Source organism: Anolis carolinensis, chromosome 3 (genome assembly GCF_035594765.1).
Source record: "Anolis carolinensis isolate JA03-04 chromosome 3, rAnoCar3.1.pri, whole genome shotgun sequence".
NCBI classification, from domain to species: Eukaryota; Metazoa; Chordata; class Lepidosauria; order Squamata; family Dactyloidae; genus Anolis; species Anolis carolinensis.
The window spans coordinates 212,933,748-212,957,852 of NC_085843.1; the positions used below are offsets into that span (position 1 = coordinate 212,933,748).

Genomic DNA, 24,105 nt, shown 5'->3' on the forward strand with positions numbered 1-24,105 from the left:
TTGGTCAAGTTTTAAAATCACAATACAAAAGTAAATAGTAACAGAGTGGTAAAACAGATTAAAATACAATAAATACACTTAAAATAGCCTTTAAAACTCAGTTTTCCCTCAAATCGTCAATCCCACCCACAATGTCAAAATCAAGGTTTGCTTTTTGGAAATTCTAGCCTATCAAAGCTGATTTTCATATGTGAAAAATCATTGGATATTTCACTAACAGAAGAAATTACCTGAAGCCTTGCATTTTCTTTTAAACTGAAATGGATGATCTGCCTAAATTTGATATATGATGTTGCATTTAGCTATGAGATTCTTAATGCAGGTATCAAACAATGAATACTAATGGAAGGGTCGGTTATTGAGAAACAATAAATGGTCAATAATACAAAGTCACATTTCTATCGCACATGATATACACATTTTCTTTCCTCTTGAAAAAGAGCTAGAAACACAAGTAGTATTCAAATCATGCAAAATCAGCCATACTTACATTTGCTTGTACAACAACAAAATAGCGTGTCTTTTCTTCATAATTTAGCCTCTCCCGCAAAACTACAGCACCAGACAATGTAAGAGGAATGTCAAAAGTCATATTTGAAGTCTGCAAAAAAATAATAAAAGGGATGCAGATTAGTCAGATTAGTCTGAGATTAGTCAATTGCAATCAAAGGCAATATTTTCAATAATCATAATATTAATTCTCATATTCAAGCTATTTGAAATAATCTATCTACAAAAGTAACTGGGACATTTTTAATAATCCAATTTACTTTTGTCCCCTCTACCAAGACTGCAACACAATTTAGTTTTCACAGAAACAGAGTAAGAATTGCATTTTAATATAAAAAGTATTCAAAGAATATTCGCGTCCTTGATGAGACATCCCACTGAAGAAACTCAATTATCCAAAGATGTTGCACTTTTTGTCTATTTCATATGTGGTGGTTTTTGTGCAAAAAACCCATTGCATTTTGTTTTTGTTTTTTGTTGTTGAGTTTGTTTCTATTTCAACAATAAGCTAACACCCTTGATCAGTCCCTGAAAGGAGTGATAATTTACATTACATTTAGTCTACAAGCTGGATAATTTGGGCAATTCTCACATAGCTGGTAATGGAACAGGAATAATAATAATAATAATAATAATAATAATAATAATAATAATAATAATAATAATTTATTTGTAGCCGCCCTCTCTCCCCAAAGGGACTCAGGGTGGCTTCCAACATAATAAAGTCAAACATTCAATGCCTGTATAAAACAGAGATAAAAAAATATAAGCAACAAACAATAAAATACAATTACAACAAATTAAAACAAGTAATTTAAATAATTAACAATTAGATCATCAACATTAAAGTTATGAAAAGCATAAGACTGCATATCAAATCTGTTTCCATTTTGTGGAAGTCTGTTCTGCATGCCCCTTCCCTGCTATCCTTCTGGTGGCAGGCTAAAACCTTCTTATTCAGACAGGCTTTTAAAGAAGAAGGTTTTTAAGATCAAGTCAGGGGGTTCTGTGGGTTTTTTTAAAGCTTTTAATAGGGTTTTAATGGATTTTAACTGTGATTTTTAATACTGTTACATTTAATTCTGCTTTAATGTTTGCATATTTGTATATTTTTAAAGTTCTGATCGAGATTTTTCATTGGTGATTCCTGTGTATTCACTAGAATGCACTATCTTTGCTAAGCTTTTTCTAGTGCACAAACTGCAGTCATCCTAGGACATACACAACTTGGCCACAATGACACATGATATGATAACTTTTTATTTGGATTACTGAAATGTAGTTTACATGATGCAGCCCTTAAAGATGACTAGGCATTCTGGGGCTGGCATTCTGCTGGTTAGTCCCTAACTTGAGAAGCCTTATTCAACCAACTGTTGAATGGTAAACTACACATTAGGGGTGTGCAATTTTTTGTTATTTATTGTAAGTCATATCAAATTTGTTAAATTCGTACTTGAGCCACAATATCTGACATGTGGGCATGGCCTACACCAAAAAACTTAAGAATTGAAACTTACTCAATACTTTTTTGTTTCAATTTTGTAAATCTCAAAAGCCCCCCAAAGTCAGTTTCATTTTCAGTGCAGGGAAGCAAAGCAAAGCCAAAAAGGCTGCATTTCCTCTTTAAATTAATTGCCTCTCACCATAAAGAGAAGGAAGAAGCAGGGAGAAAGATACAGAGAAAGCACAGAATTCTTGGAAATGTAATTTGGGAAGGCGAGGAGGCCCATGCCAGAAAATTCAAAAGGCCCTGTCCTAAACTACATTTCCCAGAATTCCGCTTGTCATCTCTCCAATCAGGATTGGGAAGAGATTTGATCCTATGTAGCAATCATCTAGAGTTTCAATAAATTGTTGAATCTGCAAAGAGGAGGACTGACTGAGACTTCTAGGAAGTAAATCTATGTGCTGGACTAGGAAGAAATCCCTAAATGGAAGTTCTATTCATTAATATGAGAGATATTCAATGAGATAGCTGTTGTAGATGTATGAATATTTCTGAAAGTTGGGGGAATGATCCCCTGTTATATTGTGTCATTGTATAAAAGATTCAAGGAGATAGTTTTTTAAAAAAAATGTTGTTTATAAAAACTTTGAAAATTCCCCACAAATTTGTTGATAAGTGAAACATTCTGAAACATCATGGGCTAACAGTAGTAAATGTGTGGTGTGGCTCTGAAATGTCCTTCCTCCAAAAAAAGAGGCTGGCCGGGTTAAGGCCAGTTTGTTTACCAATGTATTTTTGGGTGATCAATAAAGGTGAATAAATTGTTCTCACAATTATAGTAATTCTGTATATTATTGATGTGATGTGTAATACTGTGTAATTTTGCATTGTGTGACTCTGCAACACTGAGAAATTATGTATTGTTTATGTTTTGTGTTTACTGAGTATTACGGTATTTTAAAGAAATGTGCTGTATTTAGTTTTATAAAAAAAATCATTTAATATTTTTATTGCTTTGGCATTATTATCCAGTCTGATACTTTTATGAAGGATGAGTGACAAATAGAGCAAAACAGAATATTTGGGTTGGTATTACAGTACAGATTGACTTTATATGCTGTTTATTTATATAGAGAAGCCTCACAGAGAAGTGGTGAGTCATTTTGATGTAGTTATTTGCTTTGAAAACTACAGAAGCTTATGTGTGGAAACTTATTACAATGAATCTTTATATCTATAAGAATGCATTTAAAAGAAAAGCTAATGTGGAGGGATTTTAGGAATAATTCTTTAAAGCACTGGGATCATATTGCCATCCCTAAAGTCAATACTAGTCACATGAGCCTGCAATTTGTCTAAAGGATTATACAACCTGAAGTTTACACAGGATCACAGCTATTGCTCAATATATTGTTTGTAATCAGGTTACTTTTTTGGGACTGGCATCTGTTCAATTTAACTTAAAATTGTTTCAAATTAGTAGAATATTAGATTTAATCAGCATAAGACTGATTTAAACTAAAAAATTATACCATTAAGTCTTCTTTCAAACATTTATTAGCAACAAAAGGCTTGAAGATTAGTTGAAGGCAAGTTTGCAAAATGTTAGTCAAACATGGTACAATTGAAACTTCCAACCCATTCTTCTCCATGGGACTGGGTTTAATTGCCTTATAGTGATGCATCACATATTAAATGTATACATCCATGGGTGCTATACGTAAAATCATAAAAAATGCCACATATGCTCTGAGTTGAACAGACCTCAATGGGTAGCCATATTCCCTGGTTCGCCATTGATATTGCCATCATACTTAGCTTAGCTTAGCTTAGCAATTTATTACGGTCTATGACCAGAATATATAGAAATGGGCACAGGTGCCCGAAAGGGGAATCACAGTTCCCATAAAAGTCAGATAAAAGAGCAAGTTAAAAACATGCTATAATAAAAACAAATTAAAAGCAGACTATTAGCAGGGTCAGCTAATAGTAAATATCGATCCTCTGGAGGGGGATAGAGGGAGCATTTGCAGTCTTTCAGTTATAACAGATTGCTCTGGCTACAGGCCCTGTGGGGTCAGTCATCGTCCGTCTGATGGAAATTGCTGCCGCACAGAACCTGGCGACACTATAGGTTATTGCAGAACAGGAGTCTGAGAGCAGCAGAGAGGTGTAGTATCTTTCAGTGCGGCCTGGATGTTTTAAAAGCCAAGGAGTGATGAAATTGATTCTAATATCTCTATAAAACATACACTGGAGGAGCACGTGCTCGATAGTTTCGATATGGCCAGACTCACAAGGGCATAGTCTTTCCAGAGCAGGGGTCTTCCGGTACCTCCCCTCCAGTACTGCTGATGGGAGGGCGTGACATCTTGCAAGAGTGAAGGCTTTACGATGATTAGGCACCTCCAGGTTTGTTAAATAAGCCATGGGAGTGATGGTATATCTGTTGTCTGCACTAATGTTAAAGACTGGAGAGCAAGCTAAATCAGATTGTCGCTCTGTATCCAGGATCCGTTGTCTGATGTGGACCTTAGCTTGGTCCCATCCCATGCTTAGTAGATGTTTTTGAGAGAAGCCTAGAGTTGCGATTTTAGTTGCTACTACCTTGTTCCATGTGGATTGAAACTCATCTCTCAGAGTTAGCGGGGCAAGGCCACATGGCGAGTGAGACAGATGCAGCCAGTAATTGAGAGTGGCTATCCATGCTCCCGCCTCCACTCTCACGAGGCCTGTTTCTAAACGCAGGATGGCGTTTGAGACGCATCTGGGGACTTGCATCGTTGATCTTAAAAATTTTGATTGTACCTGCTCTAGAGGGGCAAAGTTTGGGTAGGGGCCGAGCTGGGCTCCATACATCATTTGTGCTATTGGTTTTGCCTCAAAGAGCTTAAGAGCTGCTGGAATATAGTGGCCTCCTCCTGTCTTGAGAAACTTTAGGATAGCGTGTGAGCTCTTTTGCGCCGTCTCCGCTACGTAATCAGCATGTACTTTTCTATTTCCAGTGCAGTGAAAGAATACTCCCAGATATTTAAATCTTGAGACCTGTTCGATGTTGTGTCCATCTAGTCTCCATGTATGGTTCTTGGGTCGTTTCGCGAACTCCATAATTTTGGTTTTTTGAAAGTTAAGGTGAAGCTGTTCTGCACTGCAATATTTTGCTAGGGCTCTCAGGGCTCTTTTCAGACCAACTTGGGTTCTGGATAGTAGCACTGCGTCGTCAGCGTAAAGCAGGATAGATAGGTGCCTTTCTGCCAATTTTGGAGGGTGGTAGTCCAAGTTGTAAAGGTGCTCCACCATGGAGTTGATATAAAAGTTAAATAATAGTGGGGCCAGAGTACATCCCTGTTTAACGCCTTTCTCTGTTTCAACTGCCCTAGTAAGGTGGCCTTGAGAGCTACATCTTATTTTCAGTGTGGTCCCTTCATGTAGGGAACGTATTAGTTGCAGGAGTCGTTTATCTATTGAAGTGGACCCAAGTTTTCCCCATAGCTTGATACGGGAGATAGAGTCAAAGGCTGCTCTAAAGTCTATAAATGCAGCATAGAGGGACGATGTTCTCTGGGAACATCATACTTGTTTCAACTGACATGGTAACAGCTTTCTCTCAATCTTGGTCTATCTCACTTTTGTGACATCACAATGACATTACAAGAGGACAAAGTTTGCTCTCAGATTTTGGCCCTGAAATGTTAGATAATAGAAAATTTCTTGTCTGATAACTATGCCATTAATGAGGAAAGGATACTTTTGCCCATGAGTGTAATAATACTGCACTTAATCATTTTAATCTAAACAATTCTTTTTAGTGTTCAGTTCTTTAGAATATAAATTTCTATTACAAAATGGTGGTGGATGTCCAAGAGTATCTCAGAAAAAAATAATCCAGTTAAAATTATAACAATAATTCTCCCTTTTTCTTTTGAAATAGCACTTACTTTTGTCTTTGCTTTATTTTTATATCCATGCTGGATGGAGCCCCCACTGGCAAAGTGGATTAAACCCTTGTGTTGGCAGGACTACTGACCAAAAGGTTGGCAGTTTGAATCCAGGAAGCAGGATGAACTCCCATCTGTCAGCTCCAGCTCTTCATGCGGGGACATGAAAGGAAGCTTCCCACAGGATTCCGGGTGTCCCCTGGGCAATGTCCTTGCAAATGGCCAATTCTCTCACACCAGAAGCGACTTGCAATTTCTCAAGTCGTTCCTGACATGAAAGGAAAATCCATGCCTTGGTATAACAATAGAGTTCTGAACTTCAAAAAAAGTTCCAGTTGTCTAAAATGAGGTATTTCAGCTATAAATAAATTGTTCTTCATTTTAAAAAATGAAGAACAATTCATAGAAACTTTTCCATGTGTTCTAATTTGAAGAAAATATCTTGTTTGATCATCTCACCGGTTTAAAAAAGCAGTAAAATGTATTTACTGTATTTTTCCTATATGAAAACAGGGAGTCCAAAATACGCTCTGCAGGAAACCTATTAAAAGTTACCCAGTTAATTGATCTGAATAAAACTGACAGGAATTCATTGGTCTAAGAGAACTTTTAAGTACAATCCGTTGTGAGAGCAACATTGTATTCAGGTGAACAGTTCTCGGTTACTGGTCCTACATTTTTGGATCCATGTATTCGAGTTGCTAAGTTTGTTCCTGTTTCTAGTTTCATGTGTGGCATAGGTTGCCTGCCTTGGATTCATACTATCATGTTTATGTATATACCTATGGATTGACTCTTGAGACTCTATATGAAAGGATTTTGGAATCTTGGCTATCTTGGAAATAACTTTTTGAACTTTGATTCTCCTTTTTAGATTTGCTTATTTTTATATACTCTTCTCTAAATAAACTTTTACTTACTGGATTACCTGGACAGAGTTGGATTTTTGGTGAAAAGGTGTTTCAGGATTCTACTGCAGCATTGGCTGCCCCCCACCCAGTCAGTTTTCAGCAGTCTGGCTGCCAAATCACCAAATTTCCCTGAATTCGGTATCACCAAATGGAATCGTGCACATCCCTACTTCTTAAATCTCTTTTCCTTTCCTCTCTATCTCCCTCTAAAATGCAGGAAATAATCTCCAACCCCCTTTGCTTCTTAAATCTTATTTCTTTTCTCTACCTGCCTCTAAAATAGTGGAAATCCTCTCCACCCTCTTCTTGTTTCTTACTCTTGACAGGAAGACTCTATGATAGGGTTGCCTGAGGGTCGCCCTAAGTCTGAAACAACTTGAAGGCACAGAACAACACCAACAAACTATAATCTGCCCCAACTCAACAGTCTGAGGAACTATGAACTGGTTTTTTTTTTTTTGCTTTAAAAGTGTGCTTCTTAAATCTCCTTTCTTTTCTCTATCTGCCTCTAAAATAGTGGAAATCCTCTCCACCTTCTTCTTGTTTCTTAACTCTTTTTTTCTTTCCTCTCTTTTCTCTATTCCCCCAAAATGGAAGGAATGCTCTGTACCCTATTCTTGCTGCATCCAAAATGGAGTGAGGTAGGAGGGGGAAAAGAAAAAGAAAAAAAGAAAAGGGAATCAGAAAAAAAGCGAATGAGGGAAGGATAAAAAGAAGACAAAAGGGATAGAAAACAGGGGGAAAAGAAGAGAAGAAAGGGAGAAAAAGAAAGAGAAGGAATTCATAAAGTGGGCATAGTGGTTTGAACTTCAGATTGTGGCTCTGAACCCACTGGGTGGACACACTCTCTCTGCTTCAGATGAAGACAGAGGCAAATTTCTTTTGAACAAATCTTGACAAGAAGACTCTATGATAGGGTTGCCCTAAGTCTGAAACAACTTGAAGGCACAGAATAACACCAACAAACTATAATCTGCCTCCGCCCAACAGTCTGAGGAACCATGAACTGGTTCTTTGCTTTAAAAGTTTGAAGATCCCTGCCTCAATGCTTATGGTCAATAAATTATAGTTCAGATTAAATGCTTTACATATAAGACTGGAGGATAGTATACAACTCTGATATTCACTTCCATTTATTAAGTTGCTTGGAATAATGGATAACCAAACTCCAAGTGCATATGGTCATATTGTTGTAAACATGTAATCTCTTATATTAGTAAGTTTTACTCCCTTGATCCATGTTATCAAAGGAAATGGTATATTCTGACTATATTCAGCTGTGTTAACACTTTTATAACTTCTTTACAAATATTTGACAAAGATAAAAGTGTAGAAGTCATGATGCTGTTCCCTTTTTAGAACAAGACATGAGGCTAATCCAGTCCATGTGTCCCCTAATGGTTTTTGTTGTAGATCCCACAGACTCCTAAGCACCAGTAGTTTTTTCACTTTAAACATCCTGATGCTTTACAACCCCTATTAATAGTAACCACTTGTAGTAGACTTCTAGACAATATTCAGCCAAAGATTGATACTGAGATGTAGCCTGACATGAGACTCAGGGAAAAACATTTCCCCTTGTCCCTGTTGCACATCCATTTTAGGATTATATAAGAAGCATCAAAAAAGATTAATGACTGATGGTCCATTCACTGAGAAAAGCACATACTTTTCTCAGGTTTCATTTGTACATCTGCTCTGTTTTGGGGCTTAAAAAACGAGCAGGTCAATAGGGATATTCACTCTAACTTTTAATTAGGAAGCTATTCATGTGTATCAATAATTATTTAATGATCTGAAGATTTTTTTTCAAAAAAATAATTATTTCACACATTAAGAAGAAAGAAACACAGGCTGCAGAATACTTAGTTTGTCCACATTCATTAGTGAGCTCCCCTAATTTTACAACCTTTCAAGTAGTGTGTTATTGTGACACAAGTTGTTTCAAATTCTTGTTTGCTGCACACACACTTTATATAGGCATATATTGTTGAAATATTATATAACCAAATGTGATAGTTGTCATGTATATAAATGGAAGAATTATATCAAATTTCCCAAACAAGGGGCATTATGCTAAATAAAACTAATACAGAACCAACTATTTAGGACATACCACATGTGCAAATCCATTCTGTCCTTATTCACTATCTCTCATGTCTATCCTTTCACCCAGTACTATGACAGATGCACCAAGCTTGCTTTCAAAGTGCTTTGTGAGGAGGTTACAAAGTCTTTTCGAAATGTAAGAAAATGAACTGCAAGATATAGAGAATGGGGCCTGTCTCTTATTTTTGTGTCTTAAACATAAACGTATTTCTGAAAAGAAGAATATCACATACTGGGTCGCTGGGATTGTATTGGATGACGTACTCTATCTGGCCATTGGGACCGTCATCAATGTCTGTGGCTCCATTGTTCCCAGAGAATCCTGTAAAGATGGTAGTTCCAACTGGTGTTAACTGCAAGAACAAAAATGAGGCATAAAGAAGTTAATGTTTCAAAATCAAAATGTGATTTGTGAATATTCTACCAATTCTAACACTTCCCAATTTTAATGCATCCATTCTATTCCAAGTTCAATGTAATATTTATTTATGTAATTATCTATCCTGCTCTATAACTGAAGGTCTGATGAAGAGAATGAAATATAGTATAACGTAAAAGATTTCTCCTGACATTAAGTCTAGTCGTGTCCGACTCTGGGGGTTGGTACTCATCTCCATTTCTAAGTTTCTATTTCTGTAGACACCTCCAAGGTCATGTGGCTGGCATGACTGTATACAGCACTGTTACCTTCCCTCTGGAGCACTACCTATTGATCTACTCACATTTGTATGTTTTCGAACTGTTAGGTTGGCAGAAGCTGGAGCTAACAGCGGGAGCTCACCCAATTCCCCAGATTCGAACCGCCAAACTTTTGGTCAGCAAGTTCAGCAGCTCAGCGGTTTAACCCGCTGCACCACTGGGAGCTCCTTTTGAAATATAGCATAAAATATTAATTAATGTAAACAATATAGAGCTATTCAACAAAATTAAAATCTATATGTAGACTATTTTTCTTTCCATGTTTTCACGATGGCTTCATTCCTCAGATATCTAAGGCTGGATTTACATTATCATATAATGCAGACCCTTATAATGCAATTTAACTGCCAAGGACTTCATTATATGGATATACACTGACCATATAATGCAGTTCCAAACATCATCATATGGCAATGTAGATCCAGTCTAAGATAACAGTTCCAACTTGAAGATCAAGAATCACACATAGACATGATTCAGTTGCAGGAACAACTGCAGCTAAGGAGAATAATCTCTATAAGCAGTGAAAATATAACTAAATATAACTAAAATATAACTAAACAAGAAACAAGTAACAAGATTGTTGTAATGAAATAAAAAGAAGTCCCCGATTCCTCCCAAAACACTTTTTAAAGAATTTCTCAAAGCAAGCAAAGCAACAGAAACTGAACCTATTTTCACAACCTAAAGCTAAAAGAACAAAGAGGAATTTTATGATAACTCCAAGTCCAGGTTATAAGATGATACAAAGTAAGTCTTTGGGCACATTTGAATGATTTTCCTGTATATGTGGATGATCTCATAGACCAGGGTCAAAATGAATCATACTTTAGTGCTTTTCAAACTTTAGTCCTCCAGATGTTTTAAATACTGATTGCTAGAGCTCCTGACACAAGCTTGGCTGTATCGAGCTTCTGAGAAATGAAGTCCAAAACAACCAGTTTTAATGAGATGGAATCTGAGTTGCAATGGGACTTTATATTGCCGGATCCACACTCTACTTCATACACAGCAGGGGCATAGGTTTTGAAGTTTTTGCTTCCACTTTGGCTTAAATACAGCGTAACAACCTCCTCCTGAGTTATACATTTAAATAAAAATACGAAGAAATCACTGTAAAATAACCTTTACAACTCACAAAAGATGTTGTCTCATTGATTTTGAAATCTGTCCCTTGAAGAAGCCAGAAGCCAGCAGAAGCAGTTTGAAATCCAAGACAGGTTTGCAATGCCAGACTTGTTTTTAGAACCCCGGGTGATAATATCAGGAATGATTACTGGCTTTTTGAAAAATAAGCAATGCACCTGATCCTATTCATCAGCTGCAAACAGACTTGATTCTATTCTTGAGTTACATCTTGCTTTTTGTGAAAACGGTGGTTTGGGCTGGATCTACATGCCAAATAATACAGTCGGTGTAGACCAATATAACGCTGTTCAATCCAGTTCAACTGTATTATATGGGTCTACATTGACCCTATACTACATTTTATATAAATCATCATCATCATCATCTTTATTTATACCCTGCCACCATCTCCCAAAAGTCCTTGGGGCGGCTCAAAGGTGCAAACACACAAAATACAAAAAAGTGCAAAGACACAAAAGCCATAACAACCAACATAAACATCACAACCCGCATGATTAAAATCAGTAAAAGCAACAATAGCTGCATGTATAAAACAACTGCAATCGATACCAGTCTCATAAAGTGCACAGTGAAGTAGTCTCTTGGTCCTCAGATATGTTCAATAAGGGATTCTAAACATGGTCAAAGGTTTTTCAAAATAGCCAGTTGGATACAGAAGGTTTGGAGAGTGGGGAGTAGTCTAATCTTCCTCGGGAAGGCATTTATAATTGGGGGACCACCACAGAGAAGACCATTTTATATGACAATGTAGACCCAGTCCAAGCCACTGTTTTCACAAAAAATTAAGTCTTTTTGTAGCTTAGATTTTTCACCTGGAACACACCAAGATAGTCACTCATTTTATGGCACGAATCAGTTACCCAACACTTTAAGAAACTAGCAAGGATCTAGTTTCTTGTGTAGCTTATTGTATCAGAGAGGACATATCTCCTGCCGATCCGTTGCACCACACATTTTTTATGCCTCCCCTCTCCTCCCCGAGAAATTGCACAATCAAAATCTCACAAAACTGAGTCTTCACAATTAAATATTTCCACAAGTTCACAATTACTTAAAAGAATAATAAAAAGAAATAGGCATTTTGCATTCACTATCCTTTCCTGGCATATGTATTCTGTGAAGGCGAGGCCTATGTTTAATTGACAGACCAGTTCAGGCTGTAATTTGCAATATTTGGAATGCAACATATTTTGCACATTTGTAAAAGAGCAATGGAAAGTCAACAAACAGTACACAAATGCCTAATCAGGAAGGGAAATGCCTGTAAGTTCAAAATGGAACAGATTTAATTTATTTTAAAAAAGAGGAAGCAAATGAGGCACAAGAGGACAAATATATTCTATGTCCATAGAAAATATTATTTGCTTGCCACTGACCTTTGGCAGGGGTGGGGCAAATAATATGCAAAGAGAAATTCCAATTTCTCTTTCCCACCCTGAAGTTCCAATTAATTGCTTTCACAAGTCTATCTGCATGGAGGCAATTACTATATGATCTTCACACAGGACTCCCTGACTTAAATAATATCAGCTGCAGCAGAATTTCAAGAACTGTGAATACAGTTATCTCAGCCATTACTGTTGGAAAAAATTCTGTAAAACTGGATAAGTTCTAATTTTATTATTCTTCATTAAATATTACACTATCTCTTTCCCTGTGTGTCTCTGGATATATGGTGTTGAAAAATAACACATCTGTTCATGCACTCTAGGCCTCCCTGTTACCATTATTGGGTTCGTTTAAAAGTATCACAAAACCAAGGGTCTGTCTGGAATAGCAATCCCTGTATCCAACTCACAATAATTTCAGGGCAAGACCAGATAGTCCACTAAACTGTCATTGTTCCTATTCCCATTTCCACTGCAGGACAACCACAGCCTCAGTCATCAGGAAACAAGAGAGTTTAAATTTGGTGGCTTTTGGATGGTTCCTCATCTCCCAGGATCCTCTGATGTATGGGTAAGTTTGCATGCAAAGAGTAGGCGGTGCAATTTTTCCTCATAATTAGGTGCATACTTTGTCTCGTCCTCTTCCACTTTCTTGACTAGGATCAATCGATAACTCTGTCCATGATTACCTCCTTTTTTGGTTTTAGCATTTGCCAAGCCTCTATGTATTCAATACAGTTGCAATCATTTACTTTAGGGTGATGTAAATATTTTTAATTTTCATTTGAATTCAGATGTGCATACGAGTATTTTCCTCTATGCTGTGCTGAGTCTACTGGCAAATTCTTGTTATTTGTGAGTGCTAGTTTTTAATTAATTCAATCAGGCATGGTCTGTTCCTTGTAAATGTTCATTAAATTAGAACAGTTAATTTGGCAGGTGTGTGTCAACATTTATACAGGTTAGAGTTGGTGTGCATCCTTAAGGTAAGCATCTTTAAGTCCTGCAGTTTTGGGTAATTAAACCCACAGAAAGCTTAAAGAACTATCGTTGAGACCAATATTCCTCATCCCTTTGGTAGTATGAAGTGTGGAATGACACGGGAGGTTCCTGTATGTTAGCATCAATGTGGGTCTAAGAAGTGAAAAAGCTAGAGATGAATCTGGGTAGACTTCTCCTAAAATTCTGATTACCTACTTTAAACTAATTTCTCATGCAGATTGAGTATGGATTATCTATCCGCCAAATTAAATCCAATTTTAAGAAAGGAGCAGTTACTGTCTTAGAAGATAGATGCGGACTGTATCTCAAAGAAAGTTACTTTGTTGTTGCTAACACTTGAATTTTTACTGCTTTTCTTCTACTACCATTTTCCCCCTAGTTGCCACATAGCCAAGGAGATGCCTCTTCCCTCTTTGAAATACTTTTAAACTGTCTTAGGATCTTATTACACTTGGGGCTTTTGGCCCCTTTTTGGAGATGGCACCTGCCGAGCACCATCAGATGATGCTGGCTTCCCCACAACCCTTTGATCCCCAAAGTAGTGAGAAAGCATCACAAGACGCTTCTCACCACCGATGCAAAGTAAGTCATGTTTTGGGTAGCTCTATTGGCAATGCTTGTTGTCACCCTTTTCCCCATCTGATGCGGACAGGGTGCCAATGTGTCTTGCCCTGTTCCCCAGATGTGATGGGGGAACGAGAGAGAGCACCGACAAAATGGAGCAAAATGGAGGTTAGTGTGAAGAGGTCCTTAATTGACAACAAAAGAAACACCTGAAACAAAATGATTAATCACTTTTCTTCTCCTATATGATTTATAACATCTTTGCCTGATGAAGAAGCTACTGAAACTTTAAAAGCTTGTATGATGTATTTTGTGTGTTCAACTGGCCCATAAAAGTATCACTGTTTTCTGTATTTTGTATTTTGCAGCATGGTCAACACAGCTACTACCGTGTTTCCCCGAAAATAAGACATCCCCATAAAATAAGACCTAGTAGCGATTTTGGGGGATTGTCTAATATAAGACATCCCCCAAAAGTAAGACCTAGGAAGAGGGAGCCGGCGGCAGCGGCGGTGGCCTCGTTCGCCGCCGGGGAAGGGGAGGAGAGATCCCTTCCTCCCCTTCCCAGGCGGTGAAGGCTCTCTCGTTCGCCGCCGGGGAAGGGGAGGAGGGATCCCTCCTCCCCTTCCCGGGCGGCGAAGGCTCTCTCGTTCGCAGCCGGGGAAGGGGAGGAGGGATCCCTTCCTCCCCTTCCCTGGCGGCGAACGAGGCCACCGCCGCCGCCGCCGGCTCCCTCTTCCTAGGTCTTACTTTTGGGGGGTGTCTTATGTCTGTGATTAGCCACGCCCACAGCACCTTCCTTATGGTGGCGCTGGCAAAGATGGGGCCAAAGGAATGAGATTTTAAAAGCCCTTTAAGTTCTCTTGACTTTTCCAAATTTGCTTAATGGTTATAGTAAAATTAAACTAACCTTGGGACACATCCAAACATTACAGAACATTTACAAAAAAATGAGTAAGTGATTCAAATTCTAAATTCTCTCCCCTCACCTTTCCTGCATGTGTTGGAAATTACTTTGTATACACAAATTTAACGAATGTGGTACGAGTTCCGATTTTAATCCAAAATGATACACAAGTCTAACAGCTACCCTTGAACATATGTTTCCCTATCTTGTGTCACACATCTTAGCTCCTCTGATGGATGGAAATAATGTTTCATTTTTAAGCCCAGCAAAACAAAATGGTTTGTCTCAATTAGGAGATTCACAGCAACTAGCAGCACTAAACTGAATATCATAATTATAACATTTTAATTAAAGATAGTTTGTACATCTGCATTCAGTAAATCAGTCAGCTTCATCTGTTGAATACCCCCTTCATACTTCTGGGAAAATAACAAGATAAGGACTATTTATGGAACACACCTCCAAGTAGCTATGGTGTTAATCCGTTCTGAGATATCTAGAATGTTAATGGTTAGTAGTTTGCTGACTGGGGGTGAACTGTTTGTCTTTCATTTCCAAAAACCTAACAAATTATGCTTCCCTTTCTAATGTATAGGAAATTGCCCTTTTTACATCCACAGCAGTTTAGGACTAAAGCAGGAGTGCTCTCTCCATCACCCTCACCTCCAGAACCCCCCCCCCCTTAAAAGAATAGCTTTGCAGAAAGGAGTTATGTAGTTTGGTACCATCAAGCTAACAGAACTTGGAAGGTTAAACATTCTCTTAGGAGCTGTCAGGTTTGATAGTAGTAAGTAATTTCCCAGCCCCACCTATAATATTTTTAGGGATCAGAGGAGACATTACAACCCAAATCTTCCTCAAAGGGAAAGTGAAAATTGCTAGGTGGATAAAATATAGCAGCAGAAGGCACTCTCTTTAAGTGCATGTTTGAAAAATCACATCATCAGGAAGGGGGAGAATTCTGCAAGAGACATCTAAAGAAACAGCTATGCGAAGTTTGGCAAAATTCAGGGAAGACTTCCACAGGCTAAAACATTTACCTTGATGTCTTTTTTCTCGATTAATAATACAGAAACATTTGAATTTAAATGAAAACATTAGTACCAAGGTGGTAATGTGAATGCTTGTAGTGCCAGTGTAACACTGAATTTCATGTTCAACTGTTACTGTAATTGGTGGCATTGACCATTCTAAGCAGGGAATTACTGTCAGGGCACATTTGTAGGGATCAAGCCTTACATCCCTTTTTCTCAGTGCTATATTTATATGACAATTGCAAATATGGGTCAAGGCTACCTTCCGTAAGCCAATTACTCTGTAGCTAGTCCATTTAGATTAAGTCTAAAACACATGTGCAGCTAAATGCCCTGTCTACTGGAAATCAAATGAATTGTTTTGTTCCAGACCACCTTAGCAATTTTTCATCAGCATACTCATAGCTGTTATGGGCTGCACTGATGTGTTTTTGGGTGGTCTGGAATTGTCTGGAAGTAATTTCAAATTTTGTTTTAGCTATTTTTCATTGATTTAGGTTATCTCTCTTTAGTGGGATATAGTGGGGTCAAATGAAGCCAAATTGCTGTTCTGATGCATTGTAGCACCAACAATTTGGGAGTGATAATTATTTTTCATGTAAAAATTGGGTGAGACTGAGACTCTAGCAGTACTGGAGCAAGGCTGAGGCTTCCAAAATGGGTTTGGAATTGCATGCAGCCCACAGACAAACTTTGCCCCACCAAGAAATAACCTGTTATCACCTGTACCTTAGCTGTCAAAGCCTGTTTTGGTGCTCGATTGAAAATGGCAAAGGGCAACTTGTTTCTAGGTCCATGTCATATATGTAAAAAATTCCAGGTTCAGTTGTGGCTAGCAATGATTCTTGTATACAACATTGGAACACTGAATACTGGAGGGGTTTGGGAGGGATTGACCTTGATTTTTTAGAGTTGTAGTTCATCTACGTCCAGAAAAATTGTGACCCCCATTGATGATGGACCTAGATCAAACTTGGCACACAGAAGCCCCATGACTGACTGAACATACTGGAGTGGTTTCGGGGGAACTGAACTTGATTTCTGGGAGTTGTAGTTCACCTACATCCGGACACACTGTGACCCCCACTGACAACAGAGTGGGACCAAACTTGGCACACAGAACCCCCATGACCACCTGAATCCATTGGAGTGATGTGAGGGGACTAACCCATGATGTTGTAGTTCATCCTGCACCCAGAAAGCCCCACTGATGATGCATCGAGAGCAAAATTGTCACACATGCCCAACATAACCAACTTTAAGTACTGATGGAGTTTGAGGCAGTTAACCTGTCATGATGTGCGTTGTAGTTCACCCACAGCCTAATGCATTTTTTTAACTGGACCATTCATACAAATTGTAAAAAAATTGACTTTTCAAATAACCTGGGCATCACCGGGTATCCAAGCTAGTATTAAAGAAGCATAAAGTACAACAGCCCAAGAACTAATCCCATAAGAAAATATTTGTGAAGCCAGTTCTCAGCAAACCTACACAGAAAAATCATGGTACATATTATCTTGAAACCCCTCAATGAGCAACATGCTGAAAACCCTTATTTTTTTCTCCATGAATACCCAATATGGTTGTTATTAATTAAATGGATTTTATATTTTCAGTTGAGAAATATTTCTACATTCTACATCCGGTGTTTGCAGGTTCTCCAAAACTGAACCAAACACATAATATTTTGTTAAAAAGCTATTTCAAATGACATACCAATACCAAAATATATCAAATGAATGCCTTTCCAGGTATAGAATAAACCAATGTAACAGTAGGTGGTTATGAGTAGTGTTGTGCAGTTCACAGATCAGTTTTCAAAAACAGTCTTTAGCTGGTTTGGCTGGTTGTGGCATTTTTTCCAGCCACAAGAGAAGAATGGCTGCCAAAAAAAGAATGGCTACTTTTGGTTTCTACACATGGAATTCCCTTAAGCCCTTGCCTCAAACCCAGGTCTCCTTGAAAAACAAAAGGGAAAGGATCCCAGGAAGGATGGTTTCTTAAGCCTTTGCCTTAAATCCAGGTCTCCTTGAAAAATTAAAGGCAAAGGACCCCAGAAAGGGTGTTTTCATAAGTCCTTGCCTTAAACCCAGGTCTCCTTGAAAGACAGAAGAGAGAGGATTGCAGGAAGGGTGGTTTCTTAAGTCAAATGCCAGAAAGGAGAGCCTCATAAGTTTCCCATTGCTGCTAATGGTCCGGCTCTTCTCAGATCTTTTGGCTATTGAATCGAAAATGGCTTTTTCCCATTAGGTGATTTTGGGAGGTTCCCGGAAATGGATCTGGGTACCGACTGAAATTTGGATACCCAAAATGGATTGAATTGCACAATCCTAGTTATGAAGTCTTGGTTAACACACGCTATAAACTTAAAGAAAAGTTAAAATAGTTTTTTTGAATCCATCTATAACAGCTATTCTTTATAATAATGGAGTTTATACAACATGTGACTATGTTGCATCAATTATTTCATGTTTTGCTCTGCACCATAATAAAGCACTATGTTTTAGCAATCAGTTTTGCGATGACAAAACTGACATACTGTTATAGATATATGGAATGGTCTTATGATATCCTTTGTCACACAAAATTGCTTTCCTACCAATTTCCTTCTGACAGCATACTGCAAAATAGCCTGTGAACTATTGCCCCTTCCCCAGGGTAGAGAATATTAGGCAAAGCTGTGTTAAAAAAATACTAGTCGTAGAAGAAGACACATAGAGTCTGTCTCTACTCATCATTTTGAGGTGGGGGAGAAAAAAGAGGGAACATTTTATTTTGGTTTGGTATTTTTTTTATATCTTCCTTAAACTATCAGCCAAGCTAAAGATGATTGCAGCACCCAAATACTAATGATCTCCTATTATCTAAAACAGTACTAATCAGATGTTGGTCTAGGGAACACTGCAGGACCTCAAGTTATTGTCTGCCAGTCCATGGCAAGTTTCCCAGAAATAAATAATTGTAGTTGTCAGACAAAAATATTGTGTTTGTTCCTGAAATATTGTGAAAAACACCCTGCCAGTCTGCTATATCAGATAGCTTAAGAAACACTAGACTAAAATATGAATAAAGAGAGAGAGAACAGATGCATGAAAACATAGTTTAAGTAAGTAAACAGCACAAAAGCATCATATTACTACTCTGCTAGTGTTCCCAAGTGAAATAAGGGAAATATCCCTTTAATACAGGGGTCCTCAAACTAAGGCCCGTAGGCCAGATGCAGCCTACAGGTCTTGCCTCTGTTTATATACTGTCTTTCTTTGTTGTCAATTGTATAATGGCATTGAATGTTTACAATATATGTACCCTGTAATCCTCTCTGAGTCCCCTCAGGGAGATAGAGCGGAATATAAATAAAGTGTATTATTATTATTATTATTATTATTATTATTATTATTATTATTATTATATCAAAAAGCAATTCCAATCTTTCCTCTGTCATTAAGAAAATATCTTGAATCAGCACCAGGCTTTGACTGTGCATGTGTATGTGTGTCTTCTGCCTATTATGAGTCTACTTATCTATGTGCTGCGGCCTGCTGTTCTTTGGAATTATAATCCATGACAAATTTTGGCACTTGTAATACTAGTTTTTCATTACTTCTGCATCATAGAGGGATTAATAAAATTCCCAAAATACAAAATCCCTATGAAAAACATAGCTGAAGATTTTAGGGAAAGTAAATATTGAAAAATAAAAATTATCATGTGATGGATCTGAGCTGCATTAATAATTGTAAATAGGATTGTCATATTCCAGCCCTTCATTTTTTTTATAATTATGCATATTAGTAATTTGCATTCCAATTATGCAAAATCAACACATTAATCATTACACTTTTCTTACTTCCATGTTTCAGGCTTGGCACCGTTTTTTTTGAATTAACAACATTTTTGGAAGAGCTAGCATAAAGTAATGTTTAAAGTGATCCAAGTTTAATCTTCAGAATCTCCAGTCAGTATCAGTTATTTAGCAAGTTAATTATTCTCCGGACCTATCTTACCTTAATACCTATTCATTTAAATCTCTTAATCTTGCACTGTCAGGCTAGTGAAATAAAGTAACATTTACACTCATTTATTTAGTTGTCTATTTCTTTTTTTACCTGACACACTTGATATATTTGCAGCAAAGGTTCAGGAAGCAATCTAAGTAACCCAGGAACAAGTGAACACAGTATTATCTAAGGTTATCCAATAATGTGTTCTGGCAGCTCAACCTTTCTAGACCTCTCTAGTCAATCCTAAAATCATCTTTCTTGCCTCTTATTACCAAGGAAAATTTGATTTCATGGGAAATAGGTGCAGTAATCCTCTACTCACTTTTCTAGAAGTATGTCTGACTGAACTCAATGAAGTTAATTCAATGTGCCTTATTTTCATAACTGACACAACATGAGAATGAAGTAGGTTTAGCTAACTGCTTCAATTAAACCATTTAAAATGTGTGATGAATTGAAGCTGGAGTTGGGTGGAACTAAGAATGGTGAGATGAAGAGGAAGAAAAGGAATGAGAGAGAAGAAAACTGGGACTGGGGCTTAGTCCATTAAGGAAATGTTTTCACTGAATTATCCATGTGTCCTGCACTTTGTGAACTATGAATGTAGTAAAGGAGAACAAAAGACATCACTGCAGGTCATCTCAAAGAAGAATTGTCACACTCAGTAAATAAAATAAAATGTAGATGTGGAAAACTAAAGAGACTGGAAACTTCCATCTTCACTTGTCAGACAGAAAGATTCAAATATCTACAAGGACAATAACAAGTATGCGAACAGAGAGACACCATTCTTCAACCATAAAGAAATTGACATTCTAAAATGGTCCTGGATGCCTGAGGTTCGCATGTCAAGCAAACAAAGTACACACTGAGAGATTTCCATTCATCAATTCCAGACAGTTTCTATTCTCTTACCTCTATGCTTCTTCAGTTTGTTTGCTTTTGATCAACTTTCCTCTATAGTCCATAGTCCATAGTCAACAAGCAGATTGCTCCCCTAAGATATTGTAATAGCACATTTGTTGAAGTGCAGGAATAATCCTGTTAATCATGGCTTCTATGGAGCTGAGCCTCAACAAAGTGGGGTTATGTAAAAAATTGTTTGATAAATTTAACAAAATATGCAATGTATCAGAGAAATGAATTCAAAAAGGAAAGGAGGAGGAAAGGAAAAGGGTATTTTACAGGTTACCCCACTCCCTAATAGATTGTAATTTCCAATACACAGGATGTTTCAAAATGATGGACCTGATTTCAAGACAAGATATGGCAACATGTTACACAATTACACAAAAAGTACAAACAATTTAATGAGTTATTAAGCTATAAAGTTTTACTAAATATTTTGGGACAGAAACAGATCTAAAAATAACTGCCAATGGAGAATATCTCATTAGGTCTTATGTTGTGTGTGTGTGGAGGTCACAATTTTGCAAATGATGGCAGTTATGGGCTGCTTGTGTGCTGGGAGAGGCATCTAGTGGTAAAATTTGAAACACTATGCTCCACTCTTTCAAGTGTTGAGAATGATTCGTGGAGAAATATATCGATTTCAAATTGGGTTCATCTATTGTGATGCTAATTATTTTATAACAGCCTACATTTTACATTCTGTATGGGATATAACTCACCTTTATCTGAAGCAATTAAAGAAAGTAGAAGTAGAAACACTGCTAGAAAATTTGAATATATCTTATTTTAATAATAATAATAATAATAATAATAATAATAATAATGTTTGCTGTGTCATAATAAAATAATAATAATAAATAATAATAATAATAATAATAATAATAATAATAATAATAATAATAATAATAATAAGTATTGGAAAATGAGCACGCAAAAATACTGTGGGACTTCCGAATCCAGACTGACAAAGTTCTGGAACACAACACACCAGACATCACAGTTGTGGAAAAGAAAAAGGTTTGGATAATTGATGTTGCCATCCCAGGTGACAGTCACACTGATGAAAAACAACAGGAAAAACTCAGCCGCTATCAGGACCTCAAGATTGAACTTCAAAGACTCTGGCAGAAACCAGTGCAGGTGGTCCCGGTGGTGATCAGCACATTGGGTGCCGTGCCAAAAGATCTCAGCCGGCATTCGGAAACAATAGACATTGACAAAATTACAATCTGCCAACTGCAAAAGGCCACCCTACTGGGATCTGCGCACATCATCCGAAAATACATCACACAGTCCTAGACATTTGGGAAGTGTTCGACTTGTGATTTTGTGATACGAAATCCAGCATATCTATCTTGTTTGCTGTGTCATACAATAAAATAATAATAATATCAACTTTATTTTTGTATCCCACCCCATCTCCCCGAAGGGACTCGGGGCGGTTCACACAGGGACCAAGCCCAAATACAGCATAAAATCACTCTTATATTTGTATGTACAGTAGAGTCTCACTTATCCAACATAAACGGGCCGGCAGAACATTGGATAAGCGAATATGTTGGATAATAAGGAGAGATTAAGGAGAAGCCTATTAAACATCAAATTAGCTTACGATTTTACAAATTAAGCACCAAAACATCATGTTATACAACAAATTTGACAGAAAAAGTAGTTCAATATGCAGTAATGCTACATAGTAATTACTGTACTTTCAAATTTAGCACCAAAATATCACGATGTATTGAAAACACTGACTACAAAAATGTGTTGGATAATCCAGAACGTTGGATAAGCGAATGTTGGATAAGTGAGACTCTACTGTATGTGCTTGGAAGAAGTTCTATATAGTGTCTACTTCCTTCTCATTTTTCATGTTTTGCTATACTATTCAGACAGGTCTCTTTGCACACTTATGGTATGCTCCATTCTACACCCTCAAAAGGTCAACATAAATTCACAAAAGCCTGAGCATTGCTGTTGAAATAGATGCAGTTCCAATCACCTGCTGGATAGTGATTGTGTAGCAGGAAAATAATTCTCTTCTATGTTCCAACAATACACAAATGAAATCTTAGAACACTTCTGACCTCAATAAGAAACAAGCATGTCAACAATGTCAATAAAACTAAGCAGAATAAAGCAAGATATTCTGATACCGCAGGAGCTAAGTTCTTAACATTGGACATGTCTGCTTTTATTCTACTCAATGAAATATGTAATTTTTCTATATACATGCATATGGATGTGTACAATATGCTTGCTATATTGGTGAGAAAGCTTCCAATAAAATACACCTCAACAAGGTAATGGATTGTGGGAAAGGAAGGTCTTGATTCAGGAGATATTCATTTAACTGGTAATGAAATCTGCAGTGAAAGAGGAAACTCACATGACAGAAGGTAGAGAAATAGAAAGAAGAACATGACAAGAAAAGCATAAGGTTGCATGTTCTCCCTACTGCTTTTTAATTTGTACTGTGAAACCATTTTAAAGAGCGCTTGCTGATTCAAATGATGGTATCATTGCAAAAAAGGGATTGTCAATAACATGTGATAAACAGACAATGCAGTATCAGTAGCTCACAATTTAGATGCTCTGCAAAGATTACTTGGAAGAGTCAGGAGAGTAAAGCAATGTCCCTGGTCCAAAAATAAAATTTAAGAAAACCAGGCTCATGGTAAGCAACAGAACTAAGAAAAGGAGCTAGAGATCCAAAATGAAAGTGTGGAACTTACTGGCATATATAAATACCTTGGAAACTCAATGTGCAGTGGCATCATATGCATGCAAAAGAAGTAAGAATAGAGATGGCCCAAAGGAGTATATTTTAAAAAATGAAAATGTGTGACTAAAACTTAAAACCAGCCTTGAGAATATACATTCCATATTGTTATGTATAGCATGGAATTGTGGACCATTACACAGGCTTCCATTTAAAAAAAAGATCTAGATCTAGATTTATTGCAGTGTATTAAAAGCTTCTGGGACCAAGAAAGAAGCACTGAAGAGAATAAAAACCATGAAATAATAAAGCACATAAAATGCAGAAAACTGGAATATTTCATTTCAGTTGAATGACAATTATAGACTTTTTTTTTAAAAAAAAATAGGTGATCAGGCAAAATAAATTGGATTGGTAAGAAGAATGATCAGAAAAAAATACAATATCCAGGGACAATTGGTCATGCTAATGTTCACCCTCTGGGTGGGACAAGAAGGGGATAAGAAGAATTAGATTGCAAGATGTTAAAGGAGGCCAGTAACTTTAAGGACATGAATGATTTTCAACCATTGGGAACCACTTCGAAGAAATTTAAGAATGATGGATTAATCTTTTACTGTTATACTATGCAGCAAAAAATCTTGTTTTGTTCTAAAACTGAGATAAATTTAGGAACAACCAGTGATGGTGACTATTTTCTACACTACTGCTAATCAGACAACTGAAATCCATCAAGTGATAAAGTGAAACAATCCCTTTTAGGAAAAGACAAAAGAAGTAAAATAAAGAATGAGAAATGTGTACTT

General features: G+C 37.1%; 1 protein-coding gene across 12 annotated transcripts in view; it reads right to left on the reverse strand.

The window, feature by feature from the left end:
* Positions 1–24,105, reverse strand: part of pcdh15 (protocadherin related 15) — a 1,032,943-nt gene that overhangs the window by 338,773 nt on the left and 670,065 nt on the right. For 11 of the 12 annotated variants that reach the window (XR_010005016.1, XM_062977492.1, XM_062977488.1 and 8 more), the window contains 2 exons: positions 9,152–9,271; positions 491–601 (listed from right to left, as the gene is read on the reverse strand). Coding sequence is in view for 11 of the 12 variants with exons in the window: in XM_062977492.1 (XP_062833562.1) it covers positions 491–601; positions 9,152–9,271 (231 nt within the window). In the remaining variant the exon portion in view is untranslated. Of the gene's footprint in view, positions 1–490; positions 602–9,151; positions 9,272–24,105 lie in introns of those variants that run through there. The other variant, XM_062977494.1, reaches the window with a different exon arrangement.